This window comes from Eptatretus burgeri, chromosome 5 (genome assembly GCF_056783735.1).
Source record: "Eptatretus burgeri isolate ZD-2024b chromosome 5, Ebu_testis_v1, whole genome shotgun sequence".
Taxonomy (NCBI): domain Eukaryota; kingdom Metazoa; phylum Chordata; class Myxini; order Myxiniformes; family Myxinidae; genus Eptatretus; species Eptatretus burgeri.
The window spans coordinates 33,475,258-33,487,373 of record NC_140965.1 but is presented as its reverse complement, the minus strand read 5'-3'; the positions used below and the strand labels follow the sequence as shown (position 1 = coordinate 33,487,373).

General features: G+C 48.5%; 1 protein-coding gene across 4 annotated transcripts in view; it reads right to left on the bottom strand.

Annotated features, from left to right (window-relative positions):
- The window catches only part of LOC147026191 (flavin-containing monooxygenase 5-like), a 187,298-nt gene that overhangs the window by 19,340 nt on the left and 155,842 nt on the right, over window positions 1-12,116 (bottom strand). For all 4 annotated transcript variants that reach the window (XM_085881350.1, XM_085881348.1, XM_085881351.1 and 1 more), the window contains exon 5: window positions 4,235-4,428. In XM_085881350.1, the coding sequence (XP_085737476.1) occupies window positions 4,235-4,428 (194 nt within the window). The remainder of the gene's footprint in view (window positions 1-4,234; window positions 4,429-12,116) is intronic.

Sequence of the window (12,116 nt, the reverse complement as noted above, 5' to 3'; positions counted from 1 at the left end):
CGGGTTTCTTGGCTCAAAACTAAGATCCAGGCTTTCATTGACATCTTCGATGCTGCTGTCCTGTCTGTGTCTGTTTGTGGTGAGGATGTTGAGGTCGTGGAGAGATTCACTTACCTTGGCAGTGATATTCATGTCTCTGCTGGCTGTGAGTCAGAGGTCAATAGATGTCTGGGTCGGGCCTGGGGAGTCATTGATTCACTGGATCATGGGGTGCGGCGCTGCCGGTACCGATGTGGGAGGACGAAAGTCCGAGTCTTCAGGTCCTTGGTGCTTCCAGTCTTGCTCTATGGATGCGAGACTTGGACTCTGACCAATGATCTGAGACGGAAACTTAATTCCTTTGGTACCAGGTCTCTTCGGAGAATCCTTGGCTGTCGCTGGTCAGATTTTGTGTCCAACGAGCGGTTGCTGAGAGAGACTCGGATGAGATTTGTTACCTGCATAGTCCGTGAGCGTCAGTTGCGGCTGTATGGACATGTGGCTCGTTTTCCTGACGCTGGTCCTGCTCACCAGATTCTCTCACCGAAGGAGTCTCGTGAGTGGAGGAGGCCAATGGGCCGACCACGTGCCTCATGGTTGCAGCAGGTTGACCAGCATCTCAAGGAGATGGGGATGGGCCTGGCATCTGCCTGGGGGAAGGCCAAACGGAGACCACTGGAGTACCGGCAGAAAGTCGACGCAGCGACGCGCTGTTCTGGCACATGCTCCCATACCTGACCTGACCTGACAATTGGTGTATTTTCTTTTTCTACGGGACAGTACAGAGACATGACAGAAGTAAAGACACCATGATTTTTAAAGAATTTATTTATTGAACATTTGAAGAGCATTTCATCCATATTAAGACTTACACTAGTATTTGGTAGACTTGTCATTTGCAGATTTCAAAGCTTTTAGTCTTTCAGGCATGGAACTAATGAGTTCTGAATTTTTATCTTGTGGGTTTTCTGCCCAGGCTTCTGCAAAAGGTTTAGCAATTCTGCCCGTGATGTTGGTTTCCTGGACTTTTTCCACACAGTTCGATCCAATATGGCCCAGAGGTGTTCAATGGATTCATGTCAGGAGACCGACTTGGCCATGGAATTCGCTTGTTCCCATTTCTGTCCTGCCATTCTTTGGTCTTTTTTGGAGTGTGGCATGGAGCTCCACCTTCCATGTTTTTGGAACCATCTGAGTAGTGGAGAAGATGGTGAGAATCCATCCTCGAGGATAGAAATTATATCATAGAGTTGATGTTGCCAACACACTCCACAAGCTCTGACCGACCAGCGCTCCGGATTTCTCCCCACACCATCTCGAAAAAACCACCATGTTTGACAGTTCACTGCAATCAGTTCAAAGAGAACTCTTGATTGGGAAGTCTCCAGACCCAAACGTCTCCACTTTCAGAAAATTGAGCAAATTGGGACCCGTATGAAAATTACCGTTTGCCAAAACTCCAAGGGTCTGTTGGCCATCTCGTCAGCCCACTTCTTTCTCCGTTGAATGTTGGCTGGTCGAAGAAGAGGTTTTCTCCGAGCTGCTCTCCGAAAGTAGCCCAGTTGATGAAAGTACAACATGGCAGTTCTTGGGCTAACTTGGACCTCCTTTGCAACATCTGCTGCCTTGCAATGGGGAGTTTTCTCAATAGACCGCTTGACTGCTTGAAGACACCTTTCTGAGGGCCCAGATCGACCAGAACGGGAAGCTGTGGATTCCTTGCTTTCACTGGTGAATTGCACAATCACCCGATTGACCGTAAAAAGTGGAATGCCAAGGTTCTGTGCTATCTGACTTCTGAGCGAGCTGACGTTGGCTGACTCCACCTTCTGATTAGCCAACAATTCGTCCTCTTTGAAAATTGGAACGTTTGTGTGCTCCCTGGGTTCGAGGCATCGTTAATTGTTGTACAAGACCCAGGACCTCGTTTCTGCAAATAAATCGTTGAATATTAGCATAAATCGCTGAGTAAAACTTGCTTTATACAGATGAAATGAATAAATTTAATGTCTATTTACTTCTATCTTGTCTCTGTACACAGCAAGCATGTGCCACTGTGATGGACAACTTGTCCCATGGAAAATAAGGAATGTGTACCGAAGACTTTTCGTAGGGCAGAATTATTTGCACATTGTATCCGAAGAATATTATAAACTTAAGCTGAAATCACTGTTGAGGACAGGTGATGGGATTTTATAGGACAGGAAAACCATAAAATAATGAGAACGGTACTCAGTAGAGCGCATACCTCCATCAGACTGAACAATTTATGTTTTACATTCCATTGATAGGCCAGATCTGCATCTGGACCTGAACCAAAATCCAATCGGCTTGTTCTTGTCAATGAACTGAAGTTTCAGAAATCCAGCTTATCAATTTGTGTGTGCCGTGCAAAGGCCACATCATGATTGGTAAGATCATGCACGGTCAGGAAGTCATTCCACAGGTGCGTGGTTATAACCCGAGCAGTACCTATTGCCAACTTTGTTCTGGCATGTAGGCCACTCCCAGCAGACTGCATGAGCGTTCATCACGAGAGGTGGTGGGGGGGGGGGTGGAGATGACTCCCACCTCATGAGATTTTTGCTGCCAGGAGTGCCAGTAAAGGCCCAATTACACCGTGACGTTTTAGCCAGCTTATGCCGATTTTTGGAAAATTTGTCTCAAACGCTGATACACATCGAATACGTTATGGGTAAATTTTGATAACATTGAGAGCACGCTGAAAAACACTGCCATACGTCGTTGTACGCTGGCTTTAAACGTTGTACTTTTCGGTTGTCCTCAAATTCTCCATGCTTGAAATTTTAAGACTTATGTCAGCGTATGACTCACACGTTCCGCATAACGCTGGCCATAAGTTGTAGGCACGTCACACGATCGTTGACACACGTCGACACACGTTACTTGTAAGTTACTCATAAGTCGAAACACGTCGAGGTAATGCTTAGCGTACCCAAAACTTATTTCTAACCTATGAGTAACGTGTTGTACTCACGTTACGCGATCGGTGACACACATCGACACACGTTACTTGTAAGGTGCTCAAAGTCGAAACACATCAAGGTAATGGTTAGCATCAGTGTTTCAGGCTCCCTGGTTTTTTTTTTTCTTCCTTCCTTCGGTATGATGATGATTTTGACACTTCGATTTCTAGTGCAGTTATAATATAATATAATTAATAGGCCGCCGCTCAACAATTTAAATCGTAACCGCACTGTACACTGAACACCGTCCTCCCAAAGAAAAAAAAAAAAACCGGGAGTCTGGAACACTGACGCTAACCATTACCTTGACGTGTTTCGACTTATGAGTACCTTTCAAGTAACGTGCGTCAACGATCGCATATTGCGCGTACAACTTATTCCCATCGCATGCGGAGCGTGTGTCATACGGCAAGTACGTCGTAAAATTTTCAACATGTTTAAAATTACAAGACGTACTCCAATTAATACGACGTATGATAGCGTACTTTAGCGTTCTATTCACGCATACGAAACTTACCCATACCGTATTTGACGTGCGCCAGCGTTTTAGACGCATTTTTCAGAGGTCGGCGTACGCTGGCAAGATCGCCAAGGTGTGACTGCGATGTTGACACTTCCAATTCTGCGGCGGTTATGATTTGAATCGTTGTGCGGCGGCCTTTTAATAGGCTACGCCACGTGATCGTCGGCGATACGTGCAGCGCTCTATGCATAAGTTTGACTATCGTTGGGGATAGGTTGTGAAGGCCGACAACAGGTTCAGCATTCGTTGGTATAAGTTATCTATAACACAACGAAACGTTCTGTGTCCGTTACTCATACTTTATGCATAAGACCAAGTCGTTATGAATACGTCCGAATCTTTAAAAAAAAAACATCAAAAGTTCAACGTAAGCCAGCGCTTTACATACATTTTAATACGTTGCCATTGCTGGCTAAAACATCAAGGTGTGACTGGGCCTTAAACGGGACATATCTTGGTGATCCTCATCAGCTGACGGCATAATGAAACATGCTCAAATTAATTGGGTCACTTATTTTTGGTTCGGTCAGGAAATCAAAATAAAATTTAACTTAATTGTATCATAGATATGTAAAACGTCATGGCCATTTTGCACACAAAAAACACAGCTTTTAATCAAAATAGTTCATGCATTTCTTCAGGAAAAAGGCCACGCATTTCTCAACCCAACTACGTCGTGCTTTGTAAGAAGTGCAAATCAAAAATTATGATCATTTAAAGAAAAATAAAATAAAGCAACACTTACCTGTGACTGGCCTGTAAACCATAGTTGGAATGATTAAACCGGCTGTTTATTTTTCGTTCAGCAAGAAAGTTCATCAGAGCCTCAGGGATAGGGATAACGTTCAGGTAGCGACGAATGGTAACAATGTCGAGTGGATAACCATTGTCTGAAATCCGATTGATCACCCAGGCTCCACGTCGTGTGCTCAAATAAACCTGTTGGATAAGATATGCAAGAAGAAGTCGATTATGTGAGCAGAGAATAATATATTGTTATGGATTTCACAATCGGATCCGACTAATGCATGCAGACATTTAGGTCCTCAGACAACTATTTCCATAGATGCATGTCCAGGATAGTCCCATCTCCTTGTCTGGCAGGATTCTAACTTTAATGCATTGGAGGAGGGTACAGAACAGATTTCCTTTCTGATGGGATGGCCTTTTTCTCTTTACGACAAGTTCATGCATGCGAGATAGCTGTTAGCTCAACGGAGGCTCATTGTACCCCATTTCCATCGGGACACATTGGCTTGGAGGGAGACGATTTATTTACACTTTGGACTTCCAGGACATTTGATTTTGCACACCGCGGGCTTTTCGTGAATGGTTATTCTGATAGCCAAATACAGCTGTGGATCATTTACCTCACCTACCTATCTTTCATTGACGTTCGACACCCACCTCTTTCACCGACGTTGATGTCCACCTTTTCCATCGAAGTTTGGCAGTTCTCTAGATGCTGGCTGGCTCTTGTTCGTGTCGGGCTAAACGAGGAAGGAATGATCGCGAGATTGACGGTTGGAGGTGACGTGTAGCGATGCGCCAATGGGCAAGGTGTATTTGGCTGAAGTCTGCTTGAGGCTCGCCCACACTGGTTGCCTCTAAAAAGGGCAGGTGGACCGCTTTCCTGTCAGTTGGTTGGTGAGCTGGTGAGTTGGTGACAGCCTTACAGCTACTTACAGCTGTAGGTTGATTACGGCTCCTGATAGCTCCTGATGGTGGGTGATGGTTGGACCGTTCCTGCTGGTTCCGCTCGGGACCTGCTCTTGGCGTACCTGATTCTTGGCGTCTCTGATTCCTGGGGGTGACGTTGATTGCTGTTAGAGCCTGCTTGCAGGTGGGTGCACGGCGAGGCAGGGCGCGAGCAGCAGACCAAGGCACACTCACATTTTGGGACATTTTATTGGACGCATGATGACTTCTGCCTTGGTAAGCCAAGACCGGATTTATTTCCCCCCCTGAATTATCTGCTGGGTACTCTTGTCTCGTGTTTAATCGTTAAGTAAGGCAGAGTGCTAAGCATCTGCTCTTTGTCTGTTTTTCTATGAATGCCTGATTAATTCTTCTTCTTTGAGATTATTTTGATTGATTTGAATTTACCTATTTTCACCACAAGGAAATAAAAAGTTCTTCAGTTCATTTATTTTTTTCCTTATCAATAAATTCCTTGTTGATGTTTCAACCTGTCCGTGCTTGTCCTTTCCTTCCATTGATCCAACATTGTCCGAACCAAGATAGACTGGGAGGTAGTTCTCAAACTAATTAACCTGTCATAGTCAGCATGCACCAGCAGTAAATGCTCAGCCACCCTAATTAATATCTAATCGAGATAAGAGTGTTGCATCGCCGAGGGCAAGCTCCCTGTTCTGGGAGCCACGTGACCTCGAGTTAAATGGAAAATTACATGGTGGACACTGGAACTCCTGGTTAACTGATTGGCGTTCGTGGTTCGAAAACAGCCCACCGTACCACAAATTAATTGAGCAGTGGCCCCAGGTCCAGCTCTTCAAAGGAGAAACAGGGATGAACCCCCTCATAATACACTCGGTACCCATGGCTGTCACAAAATATACATGTGTGTGTTTGTATGTATTATATATATATATATATATATATATATATATATATATATATATATATATATATATATATATATATATATATATATATATATATATATATATATATATTGTTGCGGTTGAGGAAATTCCAAACCACCATTCAGGTCCTGTAGGTGAGATATCTCTGTAAGTACATGTGTAGTTAGCCCCAAACCCGTTGTTTAGAGGGAATAAATGTGATTCATTTGGGCTGCGACCCTTTAAGATAGCCTTTTTTCTGTTCTATCTTTATTTTGAACCAACCACGTCTCAACCGCCATCACACAACAACCACCAACTGCAACGCCGCTTCACAACAACAACAACGCCAAAAGCCACAACCTTTACCTTCACAACTCGCTCCTGCAAACATCGCATCACCGCCATTCCAAACGGCACCATGGCCGGGCGTCGGGCTGTCCTGGACTCGTGCAAGACGCGCGCCGAGCCGCGGGTACAAAGTGCGGCCTTTCCGAGGAGAAGTCGGATCAGGAATGATACACGCCCACTTCCGATCCGTCCAATCAGCAAGCGCGGGGCGATTTGGCCCCGCCTCCAGGCGCGTCGGAGTGGAATCGATATATGCAAATTTGAGGATCAGGGGAGGTTCACGCACACTTTTCCTCCGTCCAATGGGCGAGCGTGGCTCCGCCCCCGAGCTCATCCTGATCCAGAAATTTGCATATGGGTTCTCCTGCCGTACTATAAAGCGCCGAGCGCAGGGCGAATTTAGTGTTTTTTGGGCTCGGGCGAGTTGCAGAAGTATGGCAGCGGCAGAGTGTGGCAGCAGCAGTCAAGACGGGTCTGGAGGAGAGTCAGTCGGTTGAGGTCGCAGTGGAGTCGCTCGTCGCGGGACCCAAGCAAGCCAGCTATCCTCTTTCCCCAGAGCATCAACAATTCCCCCCTTCCCCCCCCCCCCCGCGCTGAGATAGTGCGGAAAGGGGGGCCCCGTTCCCACCCCATTCCAAGCAGTGCCAACGAAACCCGCGGAGGAGCGCGGAGTCGGGGCACTGCCGCCACATTTGCGGCTCATCACAAGACGGGTAGGCTCCACCCGGTCTCGCGGCCCAAAGGCCCGTCTGCCCCCTTGTCGTTGAGGGTGGCCCTTTTCTTTTGCTTTTTAGTATATGTGTTGTCGGCGCCGTCTGTAAAGTAAAACTGTGTAAGTGTTGCCGTGTGCTCGCGTAGTCGGTCGTAGATCTGCATTGTTGTGTTTCTTTTGTTGCAATTGCTTTTGGTGCATAATTGTTGTAATTGTATATGTGTGCTTTCCGTGTGCCGCGGAATAAATGTGCCTCATGTTGAACTGTTTTTCCCGTTTCGCTTCGTCTTTTCTTTAATTGAATCTCCATCTTACTTCACGTAAAGGGTTGGTAGTGGGTTTAAAACGCCCGGTAATTCATCGGAACCGTCGAGGTCGACGATAACACCGCTCGGTTATCCCGATAGTACGGAACGGGTCGCTTTAAGTGTCCGGAGTCGACCTGTGGTGAGGTGCGATGGCCCGGTCTACCCTCCGTGTGGGTACTTAGGTAGGTCGAATTTGGCGAACAACCCTATCCCACGCGGGGGGCCGATTGGCACGATCGTGGTGAATCCGAAAGGCCCACCCCTGACTAGTTCCCGGTGTTAGTCCGAGAGGGTCACGACAAAATTGTCCGTTCCGTGGGCGACAAAATTCCATGATATTTATGGTTTCCTCAAGTTGGCACAATTATGTCCATTATGGAGAGGACATTTTGCACTGCAATGTCAAAAAGCTCATCTCGGTCTCCTTGGAAAAACTATTCTTTCATCCTATATGACTGCTGTGGTTTTTGAAAATATCAAACAACCATATTAATTGTGAAGTGTACTGCGTTGTGCATATTCGACGGCAAGTTGTCAGTTACAGTTTGGCAAATTTCATCAATATTGTGCCAACTTGAGGATCCCCTAAACTTCCTCCAATCTGCTTCATATTTGGTGTATATTGTTGTGGTTGACCAAATTCGCAAACCACCATTCAGGTCCCTTAGGTGAGGTATCTCGGTAAGTATATGTGTAGTTCGGCCCAAACCCGTTGTCTAGAGGGAATAAATGTCATTCATGCGTGCTGCGACTCTTCAGGATAGCCGTTTTTCTTTTACTATCTTTATTTTGGACCAACCGCCATTATTACCACCACCAACCACGTCTCAACAGTCATCACAACATCAACCACCCACCACAACGCCGCTTCACCACAACAGCCACGACCTCTACCGTCACACCTCGCAACCGTCGCATCGCCACCGTTCTTGCGCCGCTTGTGGGTACCGGTATTGGACTCGTGCAGGGCGCGCGCCGAACAGCGTGTACAAAACCACGGACTTTCCGCTCCAAAAACGGATCAAAAACGACTCACGCCCACTTTTGTTCCGTCCAACCGGTGAGCAAGGGGCGATTTGGCCCCGCCTCCAGGGCGTTGGAGGGCGGTCGCTATATGCAAATTCATGGATCAAAATGCATTCACGCCCACTTTTTCTCGGGCCAATGGGGAGCGAGGTGAAAGGTCGAAGGCAGGGGGTCAAAGGCGAAGCCACGGGGCTGATATAAGCGGCTGCGTTCGTCAGAAAGTCTTCGTCGTGTGCGTTGGAGTTGAGTGCAGTTGGGAAGTTCGCAGGAGGAAGAGTTCGGAGTTGGAGTCGGAGCGAAGAGGACGGAGCTGTGGAGAGGCGGCGGCGGCGAAGGCAGACGAGGGGGTGCTCGCGTCGGTGCCGGGAGCTGCACACCAGGGAGGCCGACGGCGCGACCTAGTCGAGGTGGAGACGCTCGTCGCGGGACCCGAGACAGAGTAAAAATCCTCCTTTCCCCGAGCATCAGCAACCCCCTCCTGTTTCCCCCCGCGCTGAGATAGTGCGACCAAGGGGGCCCCCTTCCCACCCCCTACCAGACACTGTCCGCGAGGCCCGCGGAGTTGAGGCACCACCGCCGCTCCGCGTCTCATCACCAGACGGGTAGGCCCGACACGGTCTCGGCCCCAGGCCCGCCTACCCCCTCATCCTGGAGGGTGGTTCTCTTTTCTTTTGCTTTGGGAATGTGTGTTGTCGGCGCCGTCTGTGAAGTAAAATTGTATAAGTGTTGCCGTGTGCTCGCGTAGTCGGTATTGTATCTGCATTGTCGCATTTGCTTTTTGTCTTCTTTTCTATGTGCTTTTGGTGGAATTGTATATGTGTGCTTCCCGTGTGCCGCGAAATAAATGTGCTTTGTGTTGAACTGTTTCCCGCTTCGCTTCGTCATTTCTTTCATTGAATCCTCATCTTGCTTCACGTAAAGGGTTGGTCCTGGGCTAAGACGCCCGATAATTAATCGAACCGTCGAGGTCGACGAATAACACCGCTCGGTTATCCCGATAGTACGGAACGGGTCGCTTAAGTGGCCCGTGTCCGAAGTCGACCTGCGGCGAGGTGCGATCGCCCGGTCTACCCTCCGTGTGGGTACTTAGGTAGGTCGAATTTGGCGAGCAACCCTATCCCACGCGGGGGCCGATTGGCTCGATCGCGGTGAGACCGAAAGGTCCACCCGTGACTGGTTCCCGGCGTTAGTCCGAGAGGGTCACGACTGGATTGTCCGTCCGGTGGGCGACGTGCCGCGATTCGAGTTACGTGGCCGTTCGCACGCCGGCGGGCAAGGAATCCGTAACTCGAATCGCGGCACGTCGCCCACCGGACGGACAATCCAGTCGTGACCCTCTCGGACTAACGCCGGGAACTAGTCACGGGTGGACCTTTCGGTCTCACCGCGATCGTGCCAATCGGCCCCCGCGTGGGATAGGGTTGCTCGCCAAATTCGACCTACCTAAGTACCCACACGGAGGGTAGACCGGGTGATCGCACCTCGCCGCAGGTCGACTTCGGACACGGGCCACTTTAAGTGACCCGTTCCGTACTATCGGGATAACCGAGCGGTGTTATTCGTCGGCCTCGACGGTTCGATTAATTATCGGGCGTTTTAGCCCACGACCAACCCTTTACGTGAAGCAAGATGGAGATTCAATGAAAGAAAAGACGAAGCGAAGCGGGAAAACAGTTCAACATAACTCACATTTATTTCGCGATGAACGGAAAGCACACATATACAATTCCATCAAAAGCACATGTAAAAGAAGAAGACAATGCAATATTACACAAAAAGCAAATGCAACAATGCAGATCTAATACCGACTACACGAGCACTCGGCAACACTTATACAATTTTACTTCACAGACGGCGCTGACAACACATATTCCCAAAGCAAAAGAAAAGAGAACCACCCTCCAGGATGAGGGGGGTAGGCGGGCCTGGGGCCGAGACCGTGTCGGGCCTACCCGTCTGATGATGAGACGCGGAGCGGCGGTGGTGCCTCAACTCCGCGGGCCTCGCGGACAGTGTCTGGTAGGGGGTGGGAAGGGGGCCCCCTTTGTCGCACTATCTCAGCGCGGGGGGGGGGGAAACAGGAGGGGGTTGCTGATGCTCGGGGGAAGGAGGATTTCACCCTGTCTTGGGTCCCGCGGCGAGCGTCTCCTCCTCGACCTCGGTCGCGTTACTGGCCTCTCCCTGTGCCGCTCCCGGCACCGACGCGAGCACCCCCTCGTCCGCCTTCGCCGCCGTCACCTCTCCACAGCTCCGTCCTCTTCACTCTGACTAGTACTACTTCTTTCCAGCTCCACCGACTACTCTCTTGAACTCCGCACACTCAACTCAACTTCCAACTGAACTCAACTTGACTGACGAACGCAGCCGTTTTTATAAGCCCCGTGGCTTCGCTCTTTCACCCTTGACCCTTTGCCTCCGACCCTTCACCTCTCTAACTCGCTCCCCATTGGACCGAGGAAAAGTGGGCGTGAATGCTTTTTGATCCATGAATTTGCATATAGCGAGCGCCCTCCAATGCCCTGGAGGCGGGGCCAAATCGCCCCTCGCTCACCGATTGGACGGAACAAAAGTGGGCGTGAGTCGTTTTTGATCCGTTTTCTGTGGAAAGTCCGTGATGTTTTTGAACACGCTGCTCGGTGCGCGCCCTACACGAGTCCAGCATCGGCGCCCACGAGTGGCGCGAGATGGTGTGGATGCGATGGTGGCGAGTTGTGACGGTAAAGGTCGTGGCGGTTGTGGTGAAGCGGCGTTGTGGTTGGTGGTTGTTGTTGTGAAGCGGCGTTGTGGTTGGTGGTTGTTGTTGTGAAGCGGCGTTGTGGTTGGTGGTTGTAATAATGGCGGCTGGTCCAAAATAAAGATTGTAAAAGAAAACGGCTATCCTGAAGAGTCGCAGCCCGCATGAATGACATTTATTCCCTCTAGACAACGGGTTTGGGCCTAACTACACATATACTTACAGAGATATCTCACCTAAGGGACCTCAATGGTGGTTTGTGAATTTGGTCAACCACAACAATATATATATATATATATATATATATATATATATATATATATATATATATATATATATATATATATATACTGTATATACAATATACATATATGTACACACAGTTATTCAGGGAGATGATTACAAACATTAATCTTTATAAACAGCAGCGTGTGACGGGTGGAAAAAGAGAGTTGTCTCAGTAATTTCGAAAACATGTTGATGCAGCAAAAGACTCAGAAATTCGGTGTTATTTCACAACAACTCGCTCAGAGTGGGCGCGGAGCGCAAAGCACTCGCTCAGAGTGGGCGGTGGAGCGCGAAGCACAAGTTTAGAGTGACGTGGCAGGCAAAAGCGTCTGCAGTGCGTGAACGATTCGCTCAGAAAGATGTAGTGCGGTACCGCTATCGACTACTCCCTCAATTGCAGTGCTTGCATGAGTGCTTTAGCCACTCATGCAAGCACTCCAATTAAATGGTTCATAAGGAATGTTTGGTCAGGCCGTCGCTGCATATCATGTGGGATCCCTTTAACATTAAAGCGGGTATTCACCACACACGTAACATTTAATGAAAACAATGAATACGTTCAAATAATGACAATCTACCAAAGGGTTGCAGCTTAATTCAGGACAACCAGGGAGACATCGTAA